The sequence below is a fragment of the Herpailurus yagouaroundi genome, unplaced genomic scaffold (assembly GCF_014898765.1).
Source record: "Herpailurus yagouaroundi ecotype Mexico unplaced genomic scaffold, PumYag 355, whole genome shotgun sequence".
Lineage (NCBI taxonomy): Eukaryota > Metazoa > Chordata > Mammalia > Carnivora > Felidae > Herpailurus > Herpailurus yagouaroundi.
Window position 1 is genome coordinate 1,902,874 of NW_024412572.1, and position 22,225 is coordinate 1,925,098.

Consider the following 22,225-nt stretch of genomic DNA (forward strand, 5'->3'; position numbering starts at 1 on the left):
ACGCGGGGCTCGAACTCACGGACCGCGAGATCGTGACCTGGCTGAAGCCGGACGCTTAACCGACTGCGCCACCCAGGCGCCCCAGTAAGTGTTCATTTATGCGACGACAAACGTTTACTGACCACTCACTAAATGCCAGGCTCTGAGGATACAGCGGTGAACAATTCACAAGCCCTTGCCCTCACGGACTCGGATATTCCAACGGGAAGAGGTGGACAGCAAACAATATAATATCAGGTGGTGGCGAGTACAATATTTAAAAGTAAAGCAGCGTGAGGAGATAGAGACGTGGACGAAGGCAACAAGAACATAGAAACCCAAAGCCAAGAGTACGTGATGTGGTCAGGGAGAGGTTACTAGTTACTCTTCGGGCCTAAGTAGGGACCTCAAGAAAACAGGTGACACATCCTTATCCTTTCCGGCATATTCAAAGCATGGAGACATTCTTAAGAGTGTAACAAAAAATAATGGTAACTTCCTATATCAGCCTATTCTACGCTGAAGGAAGGGAAACGGACCCAAAGTGTTTTAAGAATTCCTACCTCCTCTCGTACCTGATGCATAATTCATAAACCTGTCGGTTTCCACCCTCCCACTTCCCCAGAAGTCCCTTCCGGAAGCCCGGGACCGCAGTTCTGAAGGTTCAACTTCTGCCCTTAACGGAACCCGCCTGCGCTTCCGTTGTGACGTCACATCCACACAGGGCTCTACCGCGTCGCTGGGCAGAAGCCACTTCCGCCCTTACTAGTCGTAACTTCTGCCCTGAGGATTCCGGAGTGCGGGCAGCGCCGGATGTGCTCTGCCGCTCCCGGAAGTGACTCGACCTTTGCGTTTCCCCCCCCTTTTCCCATTGCCGCCCCCCCTGCATTGCCATTTCCCTCCCTCCCCCCCTTTTCGTTTCCGGCGCTCCCGCCTTCTCTCCGCCGCAGCTCTACTCTGAGCCCGTGGGGGGAGGGAGGGAGGGAGGGGGCGTGGAGGAATCGGGGTTCTCGGGAGCACGAGCTGCAGCACCACTTCCGGGTGAGTGTTAGGGGAGGGAGGGAGGGAGGGGGCCACCCACTGCCTCGCGCCCCCGCCCTGCGGGTGTCTCGCGCGCATTCCGTGCGTGTGAGTGTGTGGGTCTGTCTCGCGCTGAAAGTGCGTGCCCGCGCGCACCGCCTCGCGCTCCCCCCCTCCCCTCGCCCCCTGCTGGTCCTCCCGCCCCATTCGGCTCCCTCCTTTCCCAGCAAACGCCGCCCCTCCCGCGCTCTGGCTCAGGCTCTGGCGCCGCCGCAGCCGTCGCCGCCGGGTGAGTCTCGCGCCGCTGCTGCCGGCGCGCGCCAAGCTCTCTGCTCCTCCCCCCTCCCCTTTTCCTTGGGGGGGCGTGGAAGGGGGGGTCCTCGGTGTGACTGTATGTGTGTCCGTCCCGGAACCGGAAGTGGTTGTGGAGGAGCGGGCGATGGGGAGGAATGGGGGGGCTTAGGGGGCGGGTGTCTGTCTGGTGGGTGGCAGAGTTCAGCTCCCTGGAGGGGAAGGAGGGACGTCCCAAAGAAGGGTCTTTGAGGAAGGGGTGGGGGGCGACATCAGGAGGAGGCTCCCAGGGGCTGTCTCAGGAGAGCGAAGGTTTTCTGGGAACAGCTGGGGTCTTCAGTAGATAGACCACTGTGCAGGCTGAGGGAGGTACTTCTTGGCGCAAGGCCTTGGGTAGGCAGGGGCGAAGTCCTCGCAGAAGTGGGGGGGAGGCCAGAGGAAGTGGCTGGGCCTGAACTGGCACTGTGCCTGACACAAGGGCTTGTGCATCCCCCTAGTCTTCAGTTTTGCCTTCTGAGCCAGTCCTCAGGGGCAGGGGCCCTTCTCTTCTTCCACCTCTTCTGTTCTCTGACCCCTGGTTACCTGTGGCCCTGTGGAACGAAGAAGAACCAGTGCCTGAGCCCAGGAGTGGAACCCAAGCACTGGTGATAGAGTTCATCTTAGTTCCTGAGAATTGGATTTATTTCCCTGTATCCACATAGTGGGTGGCACTACACTCCTTGTTATACGATTGCATCTTTGGATTGCTGGTTGGGGGTCCGCCTGCTTTCCAGACTAACTGCTGACAGTCCAAGAATTCCTGAGGTTCTTCGCAGTTCTCAGGTGGCTGCACCCTTACTGGCCCCTGTAACCCAGACAATTTGTTCACAGAAAGTTCAGGAGCCCTGGAAAGGAGAAGGAATAAGACGACAGGAGGAAGAGAGAGAGAGGGTAAGACAATTTTGGCTTAATGGCTTTTCTGGATTGGGGGGAGAAGGGGTCATGATTAAATGGGCTTCTTGGGGACACTGTGACAGAATTCTTCAAGTAATAGCAATTGTAATACTGGTGTTAGCTAGGAGAGAAAAATTATCTCCTGACAATACCCAGGAAGTTTTTGCATAAAAAGCTAGCACTGTATCTCATCCATTCCCACTAGTACTCAGAAATGAATTATGAAATGCTCAAGTGAAATCACTAAGCGGGGTTACATTGTGTCCAGAGGAGAAATTTATTCTGCTTTGGGGACAAATGGGCCCCAGTCTCCAGTGTGGTCCTTGTCGTAAAGCTTACGGAATTGCTTTGCTGTATTTGGAACAAGCAGAGTTGAGTTTAGCGTGGGGTTCATATTCTCAATATCGCAGTGGAGTGCTTCGGGTGGCTCTGTTGAGTGGTTAGAATCTGTGACACAGGGTTATTTTAATTTGGTGTGTCAGGATGAAGTTTTCAGGAAGAAAAGAAAAAACAAAAAACGTGGTTTGTGGGTAGTTTGAAGTAAAGTAGATAAAGTTGTATGGAGTGGACTCCAGAACTAGGTCTGCAAGAATTCAAAATATGAAGCTTGATGTGGATAGTGTGTTAGGTACTCTGAAAATGACAATGTTGAGACCCGAAAGAGTTTGAGTTCCAAGCTCATAGAAGTGTCTTCTAAGAACCGATTGCAGGCTGGTTTATAAAATTTATTTCCCATAGGTTTCTGAGCCAAGTTGATGATTAAATATTACGTGCATATCCCCTCTCGTCCAAACGCCCCGCCCCCTTTCCCCTGCCCACTTTATTTATTTATTTATTTATGGCCTCACATTTCCTGGATCCATCATTTATAATGGCATGGGCAGGACCAGGGGAACCACTGTGCCCTTCTTCCCACAGGGTACTGAGTACCATTGGTCCAGCAGTCCCCAGGATAGAAGTTGCTGGCTCAGACTGACAGCTGTGGGGTGGCAGTGGTCCTGTTGGTGTGTTTGGGATAAACCTGTTCTGGTTTATTTTGTACTTGGAAGAGTTCACAGGTAGTAGGAAGGCCCCAAGTTCTATTGGGATGGTCCTTCTTGAATGTCCTTAGAACTGGAGGAAAAAGATTTTGTTTCCTTACTGAGGCGGGGGGAAAGTCATTGTCTGTGTTTCTTCAAGTTGTTAGCTAATATTGCAGCCTATCTACAATTGTGCTTTTTGGGACAGTTTTTCTCACTAGAGTGTCTGAGATCTCTGAGTCAAGTTCTTTCTGTAGTTGAATTTGAGCTGATTGTTCTTTGCATCTCTATTGTTTGTGCTTCTGGTTGATGATTACTAAGCTGTAGGCTATAGATCTGATACTTTTGGGTAGTACCTTTGTCATTATGTGGTTTTTATGTAATTGTCAGTGATTGTCACTGGTAGTGCTCATCACATGGAAGTATTTCTCTAACTCTCTTCCATTCAGGAACACTTTAAAGCATTTTATTTATCCCCCCCCCCCCTTTTTTTAAACTGCCTCCCATCACCATATACCTTAGGAATTTGTTTTAAGGGGTTTATTCTCCTCTATCCTCTACTCAGAAACTTAGTAGAATGATAAATTATTCAGAGTCAAGCACTGATGTGGGACCTAGAATTAAATTCCAGAAGTCTTAGTTTCTAGGTTCATTCTCCAGCTACTACACTTGGTTGGCACGAGTCTTTCAAGATTTTGTAGGGGCGCCTGGGTGGCGCAGTCGGTTAAGCGTCCGACTTCAGCCAGGTCACGATCTCACGGTCTGTGAGTTCGAGCCCCGCGTCGGGCTCTGGGCTGATGGCTCGGAGCCTGGAGCCTGTTTCCGATTCTGTGTCTCCCTCTCTCTCTGCCCCTCCCCCGTTCATGCTCTGTCTCTCTCTGTCCCAAAAATAAATAAATGTTGAAAAAAAAATTAAAAAAAAAAAAAAAGATTTTGTAAAAGTTTGTTAAGAGAATATTGCTTTCCTGAGGAAATGCTGTGCTTTATTTGAAAAACAACAATTATAGAGAATGTAGTAAGTACCAGGAAAGAGATGGTGGTCTTAACCAGGTGTACCAAAAACCACATGCTGCAGGCAGTGACCTCTTTATTTCTGGATGGCGGGTGGCACTATGGAAGGGTGGACAGATGGACAAAGCTCTGGTGCAAGAGTTCAAGTCCTACTAAACGTTTCATGGGTGTTACTTAACGTCTTTTTTTCTGCACTTCATTGGTGCTTTTGAGATTTTGTCTGAGATTGGAAAAGAAACATGTAGTTCTCTGACCCTCTGAAAAAAAAAAATACCATCCAACTTAATTGTAGTAAACCTTATATTAACAGAATAGTTGAGGTATAGTGCAATAGTAAAATTGAAATTAGAACTCAGATTTTTAATCTGCCAGCATTCTTTCTACTTATTCTTTCCTGTTTTTTGGGTCTATAATAAAAGACTTTCACTTCCTTCCCAATGTAGGGTAAACCAGTTCTTTTTATTATTATTAAAATGTTGGCATAATCATCAAAAGTGGCACTCTATGTAGAAATGAGATTTCCCTGTACTATCATTGGGCTTCTTCAGGTGTTAAGAATGTTGGTATATACCTGCTTGGATGTTGGGATGGTTTGGGGAGAGTTCCTCCATGAAAGATAGAAAGTTAAGAGGTTAATTGGTAAAGTGGACAGTAAACAGGTATTTGAGTGATCTGGCACCTGTTGCCCTGTTACACAACTCCAGGGGGCGCCATTTACATGGTATTCTGGCAAGAGCCTTCCTTCTTGGCTCTCCATTTGATATCATTTCAGGAATACAGAGATCTAAAGTCAGCCTTTTTAGAACAGTAGTATAGCATTTCTCAAATGTCACTTTGCAGGCAAATATTGCTTCTAGTTGGGTGAGCAGAACTTTCCATGTACCCTTCTTTTGGGTGGACATATTTATCAGAAGCCCACAAGGCACATTTATCATTTTGTCCTAGGACCAGCTGTGGTTTTCTGATCTTCGGTTTTGTTCTCTTAAGAACCAGAGCAGAGGGACAGACTGGGTATTCAGGGAAGCAGAGGAATCTTTTATTCAGTTTATCCCTCTGGATGGTCTGTTCTTTTTACTCTGATTCCATCATTAAGGTGTTTTGTTTTGTTTTTTCAATGTTTATTTATTTTTGAGAAAGAGAGAGTGCAAGCAGAGGAGGGGCAGAGAGAGAGGGAGACACAGAATCCACAGCAGGCTCCAGGCTCTGAGCTGTCAGCACAGAGCCCCACGCAGGGCTCAAATCCATGAACCACAAGATCTTGACCTGAGCCGAAGTTGGATGCTTAATCGACTGAGCCACCCAGACTCCTCCCGATTCCATCATTCTAAAATCAGTTATCTTAATGGCCAAGTGAAGTCTTACAGGTTGTGAACAGAAACTATCATCTTTAGCTACATTTTGCTCTTACCAAAATTCCACTTTTGGAAACATTTATAGAGAACTACATGGAAAATGTATAATCCATTCCTGGACGTGTTGTAAATTTTAATTGACGCATCAAGTCATAATATCAGAGAGTATGTACTTTAGTTGTAGGGTTTGGTCTCTTGTAGCACCCCCATTCTTAACTGGCTGTTTGGTATCTGCATTCAGATCTCTTCTCTGATATTTACCGTTTGACTCTGTGACTTCAGTTTCTTCATTTGAAAAATGGGGATTACAGTACCTACTTCATAGAATTGCTGTGGTAATTAAATCATACGATAGTTGTGAAGTGCTTAGAACAGTGCCCTGAACACAATAAGCACTTAATAAATGTTGATGGTGATGTTGACCTTGTCCTGTCCTCCACATCACTTTGTATGTCCCCGTTATAAGAACCTGCAGGGTCTATTTCCCTCAGAAACTTTCTCCTGAGCCACTTGTGGGACAATATGAGTGGATGTAATCTTTTTTGGTGAGGAGGGGCGTTGTACACAGGAATTCTATCTGAAGATATTATTTTCAGGCTTTCAGTTCCTGCCTCCTAAATTTTCACATCTGTAATGTGTTTACTTCCTTGACTTTTTAGGGGGAAATTATAATTAGATCCTCCTTTCTTTATTCTCTAGCCTAATTCTCTACTTCATTTCCACCGTATGTCATGATTTTTCTGTATCATTTCTCTCAGCTCGAAGGTTAGACAGATGGGGGTTGTGGGTTATGGTTTGAGCCCCTAGCATTGTTTTCAAAATCTGTGTGTACAGAGTCCAGTGTCCTTCAGTTTACTAAATACAGAATTGCTTACTGGGTGATGAGTCCCATGTTCGAGACAATGGGTAGGTCCAAGATGTGATCTCTGCTTCCCAAAAAGCTTGGCAAGATTGGATCCCCTGAAACTGTGATTTGGTCATTTCTCTTTCAATGTTTATTTATTTATTTTTGAGAGACAGCACACGTGTGCACACAGGGGAGGGGCAGAGAGAGAGGGAGACAGGATCTGAAGTGGGCTCTGTGCTGACAGCAGAGAGCCCAATGAGGGGCTCGAACTCACAAACTGCAAGTCCATGACCTGAGCCAAAGTTTGATGCTTAACCAACTAAGCCACTCAGGCGCCCCTACCATTTCTTGATTTCTGTTGCCTAAGAAGGACCTGGGTTAATGCTGGAAGTTAATGCTAAAGTTAATGCTGGAAGGAAAAGGTTAGCACCTGTTTTGGAGACTGTTCTGATGTGTTTTATGAGTTGGGGAGCAGGATTTGTCTGGGGTTGATCCTCAAATCAGTTAATAATGAGCCTTGTTTGTGTGAAGTTGTAGTCAGATTTGATGCATTCCTCTCCTCTGCTACTTTTTAGGAAAGAGTAGGTTGAAATTCAGTAGTGCTTCCCTTTATAGGTTTTATGAACATTGAGAGTGCTGTTTAATAGAGCAAAACGTGTGATGAGATTTCTGGAGAAGGATGAGGAATGGGGTTACGTCTAGAGTGATGTCCGTTCTGTTTCTCCTCCTTTGTTACAGATCTTTCTTAGTTTCCTTAATCTACTTCTAACCTGTTTCTGTGTCCAGTGTACCCTCTAGCACTTAGTAGCTCTGGTATCTATCTGCCTCCAGAACATCATCAGCAGGACCCCCCCCATGGCTGTAAGCCACAGGTCCTTCTTTCCCACCTGAATCTTGGTTGCTTCTGGTTCGAAAAGCAGCATGACTATAATGTTTACTTCTTGCTGTTCGTCATTTCCCCATTCCATCAGTCTCTTACTCCCTCTTCACCTGCCTTCTGCTGGGCTGGATCCAGAATTTGGGGAAGCTGCTCTTGAATAACTGCAGTTAACATACGGTCTTGCTAGGAGAAGTGATCAGAGTGGGAAAATGAGCAGTGGGATGCCTAGGTTCTGTACTCATCATGATTCTGAGGATTACTTTTCTTGCTTATTCCTCACTCCCAAAGTTTTAGCTTAATTATCATCCACATACAGAGAAGAATTTGAACGCTTCGAGGCATCATGTGTGAGATATACAGAGCAGGAGTCTAGTACTGTGTATGTGTTTTGGCGCACTGTTGTCCCTATTCTGAATCCCTGTAGGTAGAGATGTGGGGCGCTGCTACTCCTGGCACTGGAACCCTCTTTTATTTTTTATTTATTTATTTATTTTAAAGTTTATTTATTTTTGAGACAGAGAGAGACAGAGCATGAACGGGGGAGGAGCAGAGAGAGAGGGAGACACAGAATCGGAAGCAGGCTCCAAAGCGTGACGCGGGGCTCGAACTCACGGACCGTGAGATCGTGACCTGAGCTGAAGTCGGACGCTTAACCGACTGAGCCACCCAGGTGCCCCTGGAACCCTCTTTTAAACTGGTAGTTCCAGGTTCTCACTGCTTGGCTTCGCATGTGTGGTACCCATTGTGGCACCGTGGGGGTTCTTGGACCTTGGGATCAGTGGGGCATGGTCCCCAGGTAGCATCTGGTACTCAGAAAATATCTTGGTTGTGATTTCCTGCCAATTTTGCTCTTTAATTCCCCTGCGCATTTTGTCTTCCAGCCTAGCTGTGTAGAACGACAGGTATGTCAGTTGAAACTCTTTCCCAAGGAAGCTATGTTTGAAGGATAAAGGAAAAGAGCGGGGATAGGTACCCCGACTGTTTTTTAGCCAGTCAGTGATTTGCTTTGTGTGACCTTGGGTACATCCCTTCCCTGCTCATGCCTTCAGCTCCTCTTTTTGTCACCAAAGAAAAGTAATACTGAGTCTCTTTCTAATGGGAGACATTCTGTGGTTAAGCGAGATGTGTTTAAGTTCTTCCACCAGCATCTTGAGAAGGATAGGCTCTGTTGGATTTCATGCTGAGTGGCTCTCTGGAACTAATATGGCAGATCCAGAGATCTTCACCGCAGATTCTCAGCCATGTGGTCAGGTCTTGAAGAGGAGGTCAGGAACTCCTCAGTGTCTCCTTCTCGGTTGCCAGGTTACTTCAGATTTATTCCTCACTATGATGTGATCTCTCTTTCTTCCTTCAGGTAGAATGGAAGAATCTCACTTCAATTCTAACCCGTACTTCTGGCCTTCTATCCCCACAGTCTCAGGACAGGTAGGTGGTGATGGTGTTTTTCTCCTCTTTCCCTATCATGTACTTTTTTCAACTTTTGAGTAGTGAGTTCTAGTACTGTGGAGACTGAAGCAAGATAAATCACGTGCTGCTTCACCAGGTCCCCCACCATCGAGAGCTCTAGTGTTTCTGTTTTGGCTTCTCTGGAAGCACAAAGATATGAACTATTTACTCCTTGGAGGACGGACATCGTAAAGTGCTCGGGGAACAGACAAAATCAGGTTCTTTCTGAAGAGGCCGCTCGCCTCCCGTTTCCTTTTCTTTTAGATTGAGAACACGATGTTCATCAACAAGATGAAGGATCAGCTGCTGCCGGAGAAGGGCTGTGGGCTGGCTCCACCCCACTACCCCACCTTGCTGACAGTGCCTGCCTCCGTGTCCCTGCCCTCAGGCATCAGTATGGACACAGAGTCCAAGTCAGACCAGCTGACCCCACATAGCCAGGCGTCCGTTACCCAGAACATCACCGTGGTCCCTGTGCCGTCTACAGGACTGATGACTGCTGGTGAGCCACTCTGCTCTTCTCCAATCTGAGGTGTTGATCTTCCATGATCAGTACCCCAGGCTGGAGGGCTCCAAGGACATGGGGAGTGGGATATGTGTTTGATTACTCAATCACATTTTTATTAAGTGCCTACTGTGTGCCTAGCAATGTGCTAGGCATTGTGGGGGATACAAAGAAGTAGAAGATGCGGTCCCTGCCTTTGAGGAGGTGACATTCTTTCCTTCTCTGAATCAAGGAGTCTCCTGTTCTCAGAGGTGGAGAAGAGAAGGGAGTCAATCAAGGGGTAAATCTCACTGTTACTGGGGGTGGGGTGGGGACAGGGGTTAGGAGACCATTATTTTTCTACAGGGTTTGGGGTTTCCTATATACTCTGGGCTGGGGGGGGCGGTGGTGAGGGGTTGATTAGACAATGATCTGGGGGGAAATTAAATAGGATTAGGATCAGGACTGGACAACATGACACCATCTGCTTTTTCTCCCAATCCTAGGTCCCGGTTTGGTAATCACGTCCCCCTCAGGCTCCCTTGTGACCACAGCCTCATCAGCTCAGACCTTCCCCATTTCGGCTCCCATGATTGTCTCAGCTCTTCCCCCTGGCTCACAAGCCCTGCAGGTGGTCCCTGACCTCTCCAAGAAGGTAGCATCAACCCTAACAGAGGAAGGAGGCGGAGGTGGTGGTGGAGGTGGCAATGTGGCTCCTAAGCCCCCTCGGGGCCGGAAGAAGAAGCGGATGCTGGAATCAGGGCTGCCTGAGATGAATGACCCTTATGTCCTCTCCCCTGAGGATGATGATGACCATCAGAAAGACGGCAAGACCTATAGGTAAGAGTCAGAGCCAGGGCAGTGAGGGGCAAGGATCACGGTCTCAGTTCACCTACCCCTTTGTGTCTTGCCCCGGATCAGGGTCCACGCCGACAGCTTTCCACCTCAGGTCCACTTGCATGTCAGGTGCTCTCTTGTGGGGGAGGAAAGTGGGGCTCTTAGCACTTCTCGAGTGACTCTTCCCCAGGATGCAGACCCATTTTACTCCTTCCCTTTTGGGGTAGTCAGCAGTGACTAATTTTTGAATGACATAATGGAGTTTCTTTCTTATGGTAAGGTGTTAGGCTGGCTTTCAGACTCTGTCTCCAGCTCCTTTTTGCTTTCTGCATTTTCTATTCCTATTTTTCTAAGAAACTTTTCTGAAAAGCCCCTGACCTTAACCTGTGTGCCATCCACTGGTTCTTGGGCCACATTTAAGCACTGACCCTGCATGGTGGGGATGATGGGAGGGGTCTCTATAAAAAGGTGGGAGGAATAAGATATCACCCTTTGGCCCTTGGAATATATGCTTATAAAGTGCCTGTTTGCTCACTTTCTAATTCATGAAAGTCATTTTGATTCTGGACTTCCCTTAAGTTGTCCATTGCCAAAAAGTGTTCTGTTTGCATGTGGTGCTATACGGAAATAATTACAGAGGTAGACTCCCCGCCCTTTGAAAGTTGCAAGTCTTTTAATCCCCTTGAGAACTATCAAGGGCCCTAGTGGGTTTGGGAAATTTGGTCCCAGTGTACAGAGTGGGATAACCACTGTCACAGCTTTGGTGCAGACAGGGGCAGATGTGCATGGCTGGGAGACTGGGTCTGTCCTTAGTGTACCGAGATGGGCAATGTTGTTCCCATTTTAGGAGCGAAGGGAACTGCGGCACAGGAAATGGACAGAGCCTTGGGCTCATGGATTCAGTTCCCGGCTCCACCACGAACTTGCTGTGTGACCCTGGGCAAGTCCTTTCCCCCTCTCTGGGCCTCAGTTTCCTCATCTGTAAAATGGGGAGAATTCTGTTTATGCCTCCCATTCGTTGGGAGTATATATCAGATAAGATTTGAAATGTTGGGAACTTCAGAAGAAAGAGATTAGAAATAGTTGTCATTTAGCATTTATTTTTATTTCTGCTGTATACGTCTACTGTGGAGAGTAGCCACAACTACAGAGTGTTTAAGTTCTTCTTTGTAAGTGAAGAGGAGGGGAGTTGCTATGTAGAAAGTATTGAGCATTGCAGAATCCCAGCCCATAATATGAAAGTTCATTGCAGCTTTATTATTACAGGTGTATCCCACCTTATACAATAAAAGTGTTCCTGGAAAATGTTTACATCATATCATTTTATAAAGGTACCTGACAAGTTTGATTCATTTAAAAGCATCTTCTATATATCATTTCATAAAATGAAAGTCCCTTTTATTTTATATAAATCCGGATTTTTATGTATTTGCTTAAAGTGAGGTCATTGTGACATGGAGATACACCTATATAAAGTGTGTCGTTGTAAGACTGATGGGCTAGGTCCCTGACATCCTATGCTGCTTTGCACATGGATCAGGGTCCTCTGATTCTGTCAAGGGTTTTTTTTGTTGTTGTTGTTTTGTGGTTTTTGTTTTTTGTTTTTGTTTTTTTGCTTGCTTATTTTTTGGACCCACATTAAAGCTATTTCTGGACTTCCCAAAGTGTGTCTATGGGAAGAAATGTGAATATGCAATTGGAAGGAAGTCCTGGTAGCATTTTCTACACTCTCAGTGTATTGGGAAGTCTTGAGAGGCCCCACACCCAGGTGACTAAAGAAAACTGAAATTTAAGGGCGCCTAATTATATTCTAGGTGAATGGAATTTCTTCAGAAACTCAGAACTCTGAATTTTCAAAGCAGTCTTTTTAATCACAAAAAATCCCTATTTCCATGCATGTTTGAGTCAACCACATTCATTCCTGTGGTCAGTGACATTTGACTGAGTATTGTTGGACTAGGGTTCTATTAGTCTGGGCAAGTCAACTTATTTCTAGTTCTTTGTTCCCATCTGTAAAATGGGAAGATCAGTCGTGGCCCCCATCTATCATGTGTTTTTGAGGGAAAATCAAGAGTATTTGAAATTATTTTTGAGTATCTTAGGGAAAAAATGGGATGGTAATTCAGTTGTTATTGTGAACAAGGTCATTGCACTGTGTGCTTCCAGAAGGGCCCCATTAGTATGTTGGATGTGAATGGTGCCCCCTGGAGTTGTGCACCTAGCTATAAGGGGTGGTAGCTTTTCTGCCTCCTGCTAACTGCCCACTGCCACAATACTCCTAAGTCAGATTTCTTTCCAGCTACCCAACACCTTGCATTAAAAGACTTGGACTCTTTTATCTGGCTTCATAGCATTTCAGAGTTGGAAATACTTTAATGGTCACCTAATCCAGTTCCTTCCCTGTAGTTGAGTCTTCTACACATTCCTGGCAGATGACAGTCTGCCTCTCCTTGAATACCTCTAGTGTGAGGAATCTTTAAAATTAGGTTAGAATCATAGCTTTGTAGTGAATAGCTGTTTGCCCTTTGGCAAATTACTTAACCTTTCTGAGCCTTTGTGTTCCTTTCTGTAAAACAGGGATAATGCTTGCTAGGCTGTTGTGAGGAGTGGAGACAGTGTGTTTAAAGTGCCTAACTGGTGTGGTGCCCTCGCAGTATCAGGCACAACAACAAATGGCAACTATGATTTTCATTACTCTGATCGTTGCTGTACCTTCTACCTTTCGAGAGGGCTTATTTTGTTGCCAGTCCGTTGTCTATGACTTTAAGTTTTGCGGATTCTTCTCTAGTTGAACTTTGATGAAGAGGGTTATTTTCTCTTTTATAGTTAATTTCATACTAAGGGTGCTGTTGTGTGTTCCACATTCACACACAAACTATGAGCTTGTGTTTGAGTTAAAACGGTACGTGTTGTTCCACTTGTCTGAGGAATTTTAGCAACCAAGGGAAATTATTTTGTATCTTCAGTACTCTTCCCCTCAAGTGACGATGTGTCCAGTTTCTGACTTCAGTGAAATGTATAGTAGCATGAGCTCATCCGTCAGCACTGGTATGTTAACATTAGTGCAATTGAATTATTAGAGAACACTTGGCTTACCTTTGTTCTGAATATTTGCTGGCCCTGGAGGCAGATATTTATCTCTCCATTTTACAGACCAGAAAATTGAGGTCTAGATTGATGAGCAAGCCTGTAATCGAACACTGAGTAGAGCCCAGGTATCCAGACTAACATTGGCTGTGTCCTTTGGGCCATACTAACTATAAACAGAACCTCCCCACCACCCATATAATGGCTGGGCAAGCCAGACAACAGCCAAGGATTGGTAAACTGGGATTGGATTTCCTTCATAGTTACCAAGTGACCAGGGAAATAGAAATTGACCTTAACGATTGGAATTTTAGTAGAAACATTAATACAGGAGCCACACCTCCAAGTACCGTGATATTTTTTTTTTCCTCTGAGGAATGCAGAGTTCTTTTTAGTCGTGATCTCAGTTATTTTCTAAAGATTTCTCCTGGGATCCGAAAAAAGCCGAAACCATCACTCTGCACCATCCCCAGCCCTGATTATAGGGAGAAGTTGAGGAGGAACCAAAGCAGAGGGACTTTTTCCCCAGTTGCCTGGCTTCCAGGTGCTGCCCTTTCTGCCAGCTCACACTGTGCACTGTGGGGTTGTTTAGGAATTGAGAGCATTCCAGCTCACACACAGATAGCACTTCCTCGATAAAGGCTGAATAGTTGTGGCTTATCCTGCTCAGAGGCCTCCTTACTTGATGCTGTTGGGCAATGTCAGAACAGGAAGGATTACCAACCAGGTGATGGGGGAAAGTGTACCAGCTGCTGTTGATGTTATCCCCGAGTGCTGACTTGGGCTCCATGTGCTAGGGAAGAGGAAAGGTTTGGCATGGAAGCTCAGGGTTTCACAAATCTTTTCCTCCTCAGTGTTTGAGGGCTACAGCCCACTCCCAACAGCAACCTCAGCTCTTTGTAAAAGCAGTTCCCTCACTTTATCGCCAAGGGGCTCAGGGATGGTGGTGGTCGGTGGAACATCGGATGCACAGTGGAGGCCAGATGTATATGATTTGGAAAAGCCCCTTCCACGTAATCCTGATCTTTTTCCACCCCTATCCCTCTAGGAATCACTGGCAAAAAGGAAGTAGAGAATCTGAGAGAAGACAATTATCTGAGGAGACAGGAGAGAAGCCCTTCTGGGGAATGTAGTCAGTTTGTCCTCATTATCGTCTCAGGAACTTGAGAGATACCTGAGAGATGTACTTTATGCATGGGAAGTTGGGGGAAGGAGCTCTCTTTTAAAGTCTGAAATAAAGTTACAGGCAGAAGGAAAACAGAAGTTAGCTGATATTGCTGGCCCAATGAAATCCGCATCAGCCTAGAGCCGATAATAAGATTTTCCTGTCTTTTCTGGTTGAATTCTTGTTTCCGTACACACTTAGGGAGTCCAGTCACTCAGCAGACATGTACTGAATATTTGTATTGTGTGGGTCTGTATTAGTTTAGTCTATAAAGAGGAGTAGAACAGATCCTCCCCTCAGGGGCCTTACAACATAGTTGTAGTAAGAAAGATCAGATAGGCTGGCTTCTGTGGAAGTGGAGGGAGGGTTCAGCAGTGCTCTGTCAGTGGGAAGGTTCTAACCGCTGCCCTCGCTTGGCCCAGGTGCCGGATGTGCTCACTGACGTTCTACTCAAAGTCGGAGATGCAGATCCACTCCAAGTCACACACCGAGACCAAGCCCCACAAGTGCCCGCACTGCTCCAAGACCTTCGCCAACAGCTCCTACCTGGCCCAGCACATCCGTATCCACTCAGGGGCCAAGCCCTACAGTTGTAACTTCTGTGAGAAATCCTTCCGCCAGCTCTCCCACCTCCAGCAGCACACCCGGTAAGGCTGCTCTTGGTTTTATCCCGTCACCCGGCTGCAGACCCCTTACCCTAAGGCCACGTTGCCTGAGCCTTCTCTTCTGTCCTCGTGGTTTCTTTTTTCCCTTGTGACTTTGCCCTTTGGGAGCCTCAGTTCGTTCTCATTACTGTCTGTGAAAAATAAACTATGTATTTTAGCAGTTTGCAGGGGCCTGGGAAATTGTGGTCTCCAATCCCAAAGTCTGGAACGGTTTTTGTGGTTTCTCTCTTTGTCTGTTTGGAAATCTTCTGCAGAGCAGGCCCTGCTTATACTGTATGCTTCAGTTCAGAGCCAAGGTGTGCATTCAACTTCAGGTCCATGGGGAACAGGCGGTATTTGGTCTTTGTTGAAAGTACTGTTTGGAATCAGGGTATATGTGGTGAGTGTGTAAGCTTAGAACAAAGCAGAGGGCTGACAAGACTGAGACCGTTAAGGTTACCAGGAGCCAGGGGCCACGGCTCTGCATCACCTCACTGCCATTCTAGCCACCGACGTAAGATCAGCAGCGACCTAGATCTGGGTGTCCTCGCCATTAGCCTCTCCAGGCCGGAGTATGTTTGGGAGGAGGGAGGAGGGGGTGCTCTCATCCGTCAAGCAACATCATTTCACCCAGCAGAGAGCTGAGCCCGTGGTGTCGAACTGCTTCCTCCTCCCCCCTTCCCTCCTCTCCTCTCCTCTCCGGCAGGATCCACTCCAAGATGCACACGGAGACCATCAAGCCCCACAAGTGCCCGCACTGCTCCAAGACCTTCGCCAACACCTCCTACCTGGCCCAGCACCTCCGAATCCACTCGGGGGCCAAGCCCTACAACTGTTCCTACTGCCAGAAGGCCTTCCGCCAGCTCTCCCACCTCCAGCAGCACACACGGTAAGGGAGAGTGGCGGGCTACTGCCCCCGCCCCGCTGGCATGCCCTCCCCACCCCCGCCCCGGACACACACAACAGCCCGCATGCGGGGGGCGGGGGAGAGACCTGGCCGGAGGAGCATACGACTGGCGCCTGGGAGAAGAAGAAACAACAACCCTGGAGTGGATGCTCGAGAGAACCTTTCTGGGGCACGAGCTGCGCTGGGGAGATGGAATGACTGTGTGACATGGGAGGAAGAGACTCAGCTGGAGCAGAGACAACTTCTGCCTTCATTTCTCTCCCCGAAAACACCAATACGTACATGTTGCAAGATTTTCTCCTGGATGCCGAAGCAAGGGCATTTGGTTGGAGAAGACCATACCTCTAGCCCTTAGGGCACCATGTATGAACAGGAAATGTAATCAGACTTTTTTCGCTGGGTCTCAGCCTGGTGACACCTACGGCAATAAGCAAGGCTCTGAAGGATGCCAGGAATAGAGAACAGAACGAAACATGTCTGAAATGATCACAGAGAACCGGCAAATGAAATGAAAAAGCTCCTGCTTCATAAGGATGCCCACTGTTTGTCCCGTGAATCTGGAGTGACTAGGAGGGAGTGAACCTGCCACCTGGAAGAGTTGATGACATCCTTCATCAGTATCTCAAGTTGAACTGCAATCCAAAACTCTTACTGGCCAGAGGCCTTCTCACCTGGCTGTTTCCGGACGTGGTGATCCCTCTCAAAGTGGTCAGATACCTTGTTTTGCGAAGAGGAGAAGTCGGGCTTTCCTCACAAGGAGACAGACTCATCCTGTGATGTTTCCAAGATTTTATACTGGAGGTCCAGAAAAGCAGCTGGTCACAAAGATAGTTCTGAAGTCCCCGATAAGTAGCAGGTGTCTACGGACCCTCAAGACCTTGGCTCATCTCAGTGGAGGGCCCTGTAGTGTTTGGGAAAGAGGTCAAATTGGTACTAAAGTAGGCATCTCCTGCCGTTAGGGGGCTGGACTCGGAAAAGCCCCAAGGAGTTTCCATGAGTATTAATATCACTGCTGCTCTCCATAATTAGCATAACTCTGATGTTCTTTGACACCAGAACTTTTTCTGGGAGTGGTGCTCAAGGCTGAGGGCATAGCTTCTGGTTGTATTGTGGGGGCCAAGGAAGAAGTGTTCTGTGTTTCTTTTCAGTGTGTTCACCATATGTTTTTGAACATTCATCAGGGACAGCTACTATAGTCGCTGACTTGTATGCCAAATTAGGGACTGCCTATCTCTTGGCTGCCACGCTGCCGGTTCCTCCTCCCCCGGCAGAGGAGCCCAGCTTGAACTGAGTGATGGAGGCAGTGAGCAGAGATCAGGCACTATGGCGTGATCCGTGTCAGAGAGGAGCTGAGGCTGGGACCTCCTGGAAACCCAGCTTGAACTCCTGTAGGAGGGCAGGCGTGACCTTGAGGAGGTTTGTGAAGGAACTGATCCCTGAGTGGCCTTGCTGACCTTTCCCTTTCTTCTTTTCTCATCCTATGCAGAATCCACACCGGTGACAGACCATACAAATGTGCACACCCGGGCTGTGAGAAAGCCTTCACGCAGCTCTCCAATCTGCAGGTAAATGTTCCACCTTCCACATGAGGCCTTGTGTCTGACACTGGGCTCAAAGTGCCGTTTGACTAGTACAGTGGCTCCTGAACTTTTTCAGGACCTGTTTACACCCTTAATAATTATTGGGAAACCCAAAGAGTTTTTGTTGATGTGAGTACAGAGAATCTAAAACTGAAAAACTTGAAAGCATATTTAGTGACTAATTTAAAAATAACAAACCCATTGCATACTAACATTAACCTATTTCCAAACATACGCCCACTCCCCCCAAAATGGAAAGAATGGCATCGTTTTACACTTTGCATGTTTTTTAGTGTCTAGCTTACCAGAAGATGGCTACCTTCCTGCTGCATTCAGTCTTTGTGACATCACGCATTGTGTGATCTCTGTACAGTCATGAGAGAATGAGCATGAAAAGGCCAACGTAGTCTTATTATCATTTTGAAAGCAGTTTTGACTTTGGGGGCCCTGTGGAAAAGTCTTGGTATTCCCTAGTGTCCCCTCCGCTTCGCTTTGGGAACCACCAGGCCGGTGGAGCCAGTATAGCCATCCTTCTCATTTTCCAGGATCCTGGAATGTGCTGCAGGAGATACATACACCTCTTCCCTTTGCCTGTAACTCCTCAAGTTTTATTGAGCAGCTTCCCAGGGCGCCTGGGTGGCTCAGTCGGTTTAGCATCTGACTTTGGCTCATGATCACACGGTTCCTGAATTCGAGCCCTGCATTGGGCTCTCTGCTGTCAGCACAGAGCCCGTTTCGGGTCCTCTGTTCCACTCTGTCTGCACCTCCCCTGTTCACTCTTTTCCCTGAAAAAGAAACATTAAAAAAAAAAAGGCAATTTGCATTGCCTTCCAATGGAAAGAGAATCTGGAAGGCTGACACCCAGCTCGGGGCTTTTCCATTAAGGTCACAGAGGCAGGAAGGAAGAGCCCAAGGTCCTCATCCTGATTCTTTCCCCATTTTCCCAGTCCCACAGGCGGCAGCACAACAAAGATAAACCCTTCAAGTGCCACAACTGTCACCGGGCGTACACGGACGCAGCCTCACTAGAGGTGCACCTATCTACGCATACGGTGAAGCATGCCAAGGTGTATACCTGCACTATCTGTAGTCGGGCATACACGTCGGTGAGTGCGCAGTGCCTTCCTTTACTTCCCTCTGGGCCTGTGAGACCATGGTCCACTTCACCCCACCTCTCTGGATAAAGAGCTGTTGCCTTGAATATGCTTGCTCCCTAGCTCCCAGCTTAACCAGAATCGATAAAGAGAACAGAAATGACACAGACATGTAGCTCGGGAATTGAGGGGGATGCCTGAGCTCTTAAGCCTATAGAGAAAGATTGCTAAGCAATGATTCTTTGTTTTGTTTTGTTTCGTTTTTTTTTTGTTTTGTTTTGTTTTTGGCTAAGCGGTGATTCTTAATTTTACTTAAATACAAGGCAAAATAATGCAACTTGCAACTTGCAGTTTTGGGAGAAAGATTTTTTAAATGGCTCCAGGAAAAGGTGGTAAAGTTGTTCCATTCAAAGATCTTTGAGAAAATGATGCTTTCCCTGTGCCAACTGAATGCCCCCTGTGACTCCAAAGGTCTCCCTCTCCTTTCTGCCCAGTATTGAACACTGAAAGAGGCTTCTGGAGAGAATTTGCCCATGGCTCCAGAATGTCCCCGTATAAGTATGGCTCTATTTGAAGTAAAGTAAGAGCCCAGGATGCCAGTTATAAGTAACCTCTTTTCTTCTCTTTAATCCCTCAACTCTTTTTCACATCTCCTTCAGGAAACGTACCTTATGAAACATATGCGCAAACACAACCCTCCTGATCTCCAGCAACAAGTGCAGGCAGCAGCGGCGGCAGCGGCAGTGGCCCAGGCCCAGGCCCAGGCCCAGGCCCAGGCCCAGGCCCAGGCTCAGGCTCAAGCCCAAGCCCAGGCTCAAGCCCAGGCCTCCCAGGCATCGCAGCAGCAGCAGCAGCAACAGCAGCCACAGCCACCACACTTCCAGTCCCCTGGGGCAGCCCCCCAGGGTGGGGGTGGTGGGGACAGCAACCCCAACCCTCCACCCCAGTGTTCCTTTGACCTGACCCCCTATAAGACGGCGGAGCATCATAAGGACATCTGCCTCACTGTCACCACCAGCACCATCCAGGTGGAGCACCTGGCCAGCTCGTAGAGACCTGTGCTGCCACCCACTGGGAAGAGGGGAAAGAAGTTCTGGTCCCTTCTTTCTCCAACTTCTCTTGGTGGGAAAAGTCTTCTTCCTTGACAGGCCTTGCCTCCATCTCCTTGGGCCTCAGGCACGGCCTTCCTACACAGGATACCATGCTTATTCTCAACTCCTCTTCAAAAAGAATATCAGCCCTCCTGATTGGCAAAGGAATAAGGAGCTGGTAGTGTAATCCAGCAGCCTCCCCTTCCAAGCATAGCTTTTCAAAATTGGGGGTTGGTGCTCAAGGGAGGGATTTGCTATGACCTCATAGAAACGTTTCCAGTGTGGGCACTTACCCTCTCGTTACCCTCATAATCCTCAAAAGTTGGGGCTGGTGGAAGACTAGAGGCTGGTCCTCCCAGATCTCTGAGAGAAGGGAGCCCTAAATGCAACCAGCCTCCTGTTCTATTCTTGCCTGCAAAAGAACGGAGGTTTCTCACACGCCCCGATGAGCGGGAGCCGTCTTCCCCTCGTGGTCTCACTTCACTTCCTACCTAATGCTGGAAGAGGGAGATCTCAGTGGGGGTCAGACCCCCTTTATTTGTAAGGGGCAAGGGCTGAGATGTGGTCCCCAAGGGGCCAGAGATCCCCAAAATGGTCAAGGGTGGCTTAGAAGTGTGGGTTATGGTTTTCCTTGGGGCCTCTCCCCTTCTCTGCCAGCCAAGGCCCTATACTCGGTCTCCCAGTCCCAAAGCCAGAGGAGCTGTGGGAGCTTTGTGTTCTTTATGAAAGCCCAAAACAAAGGGTGTTGCAGAGAAGGGAGAGTTCAGGGCAAACACAAGGACTGGACTTAGCTCCCTAGGTGCCACGGTCAATTGCCGGACACGGATTTATATATAAATATATATATAAATATATATATATACCCACTCATCACGGCCATCTTTGTTGTAACCATTTCTGTGTTTATAAATGCATTATCTCTCAGAATTTTCATATTTGATGTTTTGTTTATTTTTGTCTTTTTTTGTTTTTCTCCACCCTGTCTTCTGGCCAACGGCATTTTTATTTCCTTTTGCCCTTTTTGTTTGTTTTTAAATCATGGCAGATTTCAGAGAAAAGACAAAATGAAAAAAAATCAGGAAATCAGTTGTTATAAAGCAATTTAAAATGAAGAAAAAAAACCTTATGTACAAACCAAGGGGTGTTTTTAGAACCTTGTATAGAAATAAATTCGTGTAAAAGGATCAGAGGCAGTGGAGCTACTGATGTGAGCGAGCATGGGAAGAAGCTATCTGGGGAGATGTTCAAGGACAGTACTAAGGATTTACACTAGAGTGTGTGTCTGTGAAGAGTGAATGCTGTGTGATGAGGCTCTGTGTGTGTGTCCCCTAGTGTAAAAGGGCACAGCTTTGATAATTCAAGTGAAATCTTGGTTTATGAGAGTTTCTACATACAGATCCTGTCAAGGGGACTGTGATGCCTAAGTCTGTGACAGCAAGGTTTCAGTCATGTGTTAATAAAACCATGAAGCTCCCTGTCAAAGAAATGGAAGCATGTCCTCTTGAAAGGGCCTACACTCCTGCCTGAGCATCACTGGGCTCGGTTGTAATTCCAACTGGCAATGTGTGTACATACATATATCTATTATCCTATCCATATATGTAGGCTTGCAGTGGTGGAAGCCATAACCAGAACTGAGTAGCGAGGCAGGACAGTTGTAGTGCTGAGCAGAATGTGGTCAGGAAACCTGGACTTTCGCCTTGGCTTTACCGCCAACCGGTGTTGACTAAGAAGCTTCAGCTGTTAAGTAAAGGGATTGGACTAGATCACCTCCAAGATTCCGTTTTGAGAATTAAAAACCTTTAAGCACTGAAAAAGTTGTGACAAAGCGCCCAACACCCAACGGTGTGGCCGTCCTCTGTGTACGGCTGGGGAACTGTGCTCATTACCTGGTGGGATTTGTATAGTCAATGAATTGATGCCCACTTAAGTTTTGGGCTCGGCTAGTCTGTTGGGTGGACGTCCAAGATATCTCAATCTGTGGTGTGGCACTAATGAATGTATCCCATATGACAAAATATGTCCGTGTGTGTTAGCTTCCTGAATATTCCTTTTTTCCCCTGCTCTCACCAATTGCTGAAAATGCCCTGACCGTCCTATCTTCACAAGTATTAGAACCAGAATCTACTCTTTTTAAGGATTCATTCACACTCATTCGTAGCAGGAACTCTATGAGGTAGGTACTGTTATTCTCACAGAGAAGGACATAGGCACAGAGATTAAATTGCTTATCCAGGGACATGACAGAGTGGTCTTCTAGATCCAACTGCTGTATCTTACCACCTGCTCAGTAGTAAACCTGAGGTTTCACCTTACCCTTTTTCACATACTTGGTCTAAATTAGGTGGTTGAAAATCTGTATCATTAAAGCCCTGCCCTGCGGCATTGATAATTACCAAGAATTTGTGAGGGGTGACAATCTCCATAAAGCGATTTTACTAACGCCACTATTAGGTTATGTGCTTTGAGTTGTCTCCCAGTGTGATGGCAGTCTGTCGTGCACTGGATTGCTTTCCATCCTCATGGAGGATGAGTCCTCATGAGGAAGAGTCCTCATT

The 22,225-nt window shown here is 47.1% G+C and overlaps 1 protein-coding gene across 9 annotated transcripts; it reads left to right on the top strand.

The window, feature by feature from the left end:
• The first annotated feature begins 884 nt into the window (after positions 1–884).
• On the top strand, positions 885–20,600 carry ZNF384 (zinc finger protein 384). 9 transcript variants are annotated; one of them, XM_040462905.1, is made up of 13 exons: positions 885–1,020; positions 1,227–1,288; positions 2,161–2,220; positions 8,687–8,757; positions 9,043–9,280; positions 9,516–9,563; positions 9,769–10,102; positions 10,947–11,039; positions 14,774–14,998; positions 15,702–15,884; positions 17,389–17,467; positions 18,430–18,588; positions 19,236–20,600. In XM_040462905.1, exons 4-13 carry the CDS (start codon positions 8,692–8,694, stop codon positions 19,626–19,628), a joined length of 1,818 nt encoding a protein of 605 aa, XP_040318839.1. In that variant the 5' UTR covers positions 885–1,020; positions 1,227–1,288; positions 2,161–2,220; positions 8,687–8,691; the 3' UTR covers positions 19,629–20,600. The 9 variants fall into 9 exon arrangements, with proteins under 9 accessions (XP_040318839.1, XP_040318838.1, XP_040318844.1 ...); XM_040462904.1 differs by lacking the exon at positions 885–1,020 and having other exon boundaries at positions 1,058–1,288; XM_040462910.1 differs by lacking the exons at positions 885–1,020; positions 1,227–1,288; positions 15,702–15,884 and having other exon boundaries at positions 1,558–2,220.
• The last annotated feature ends 1,625 nt before the right edge of the window (positions 20,601–22,225 follow it).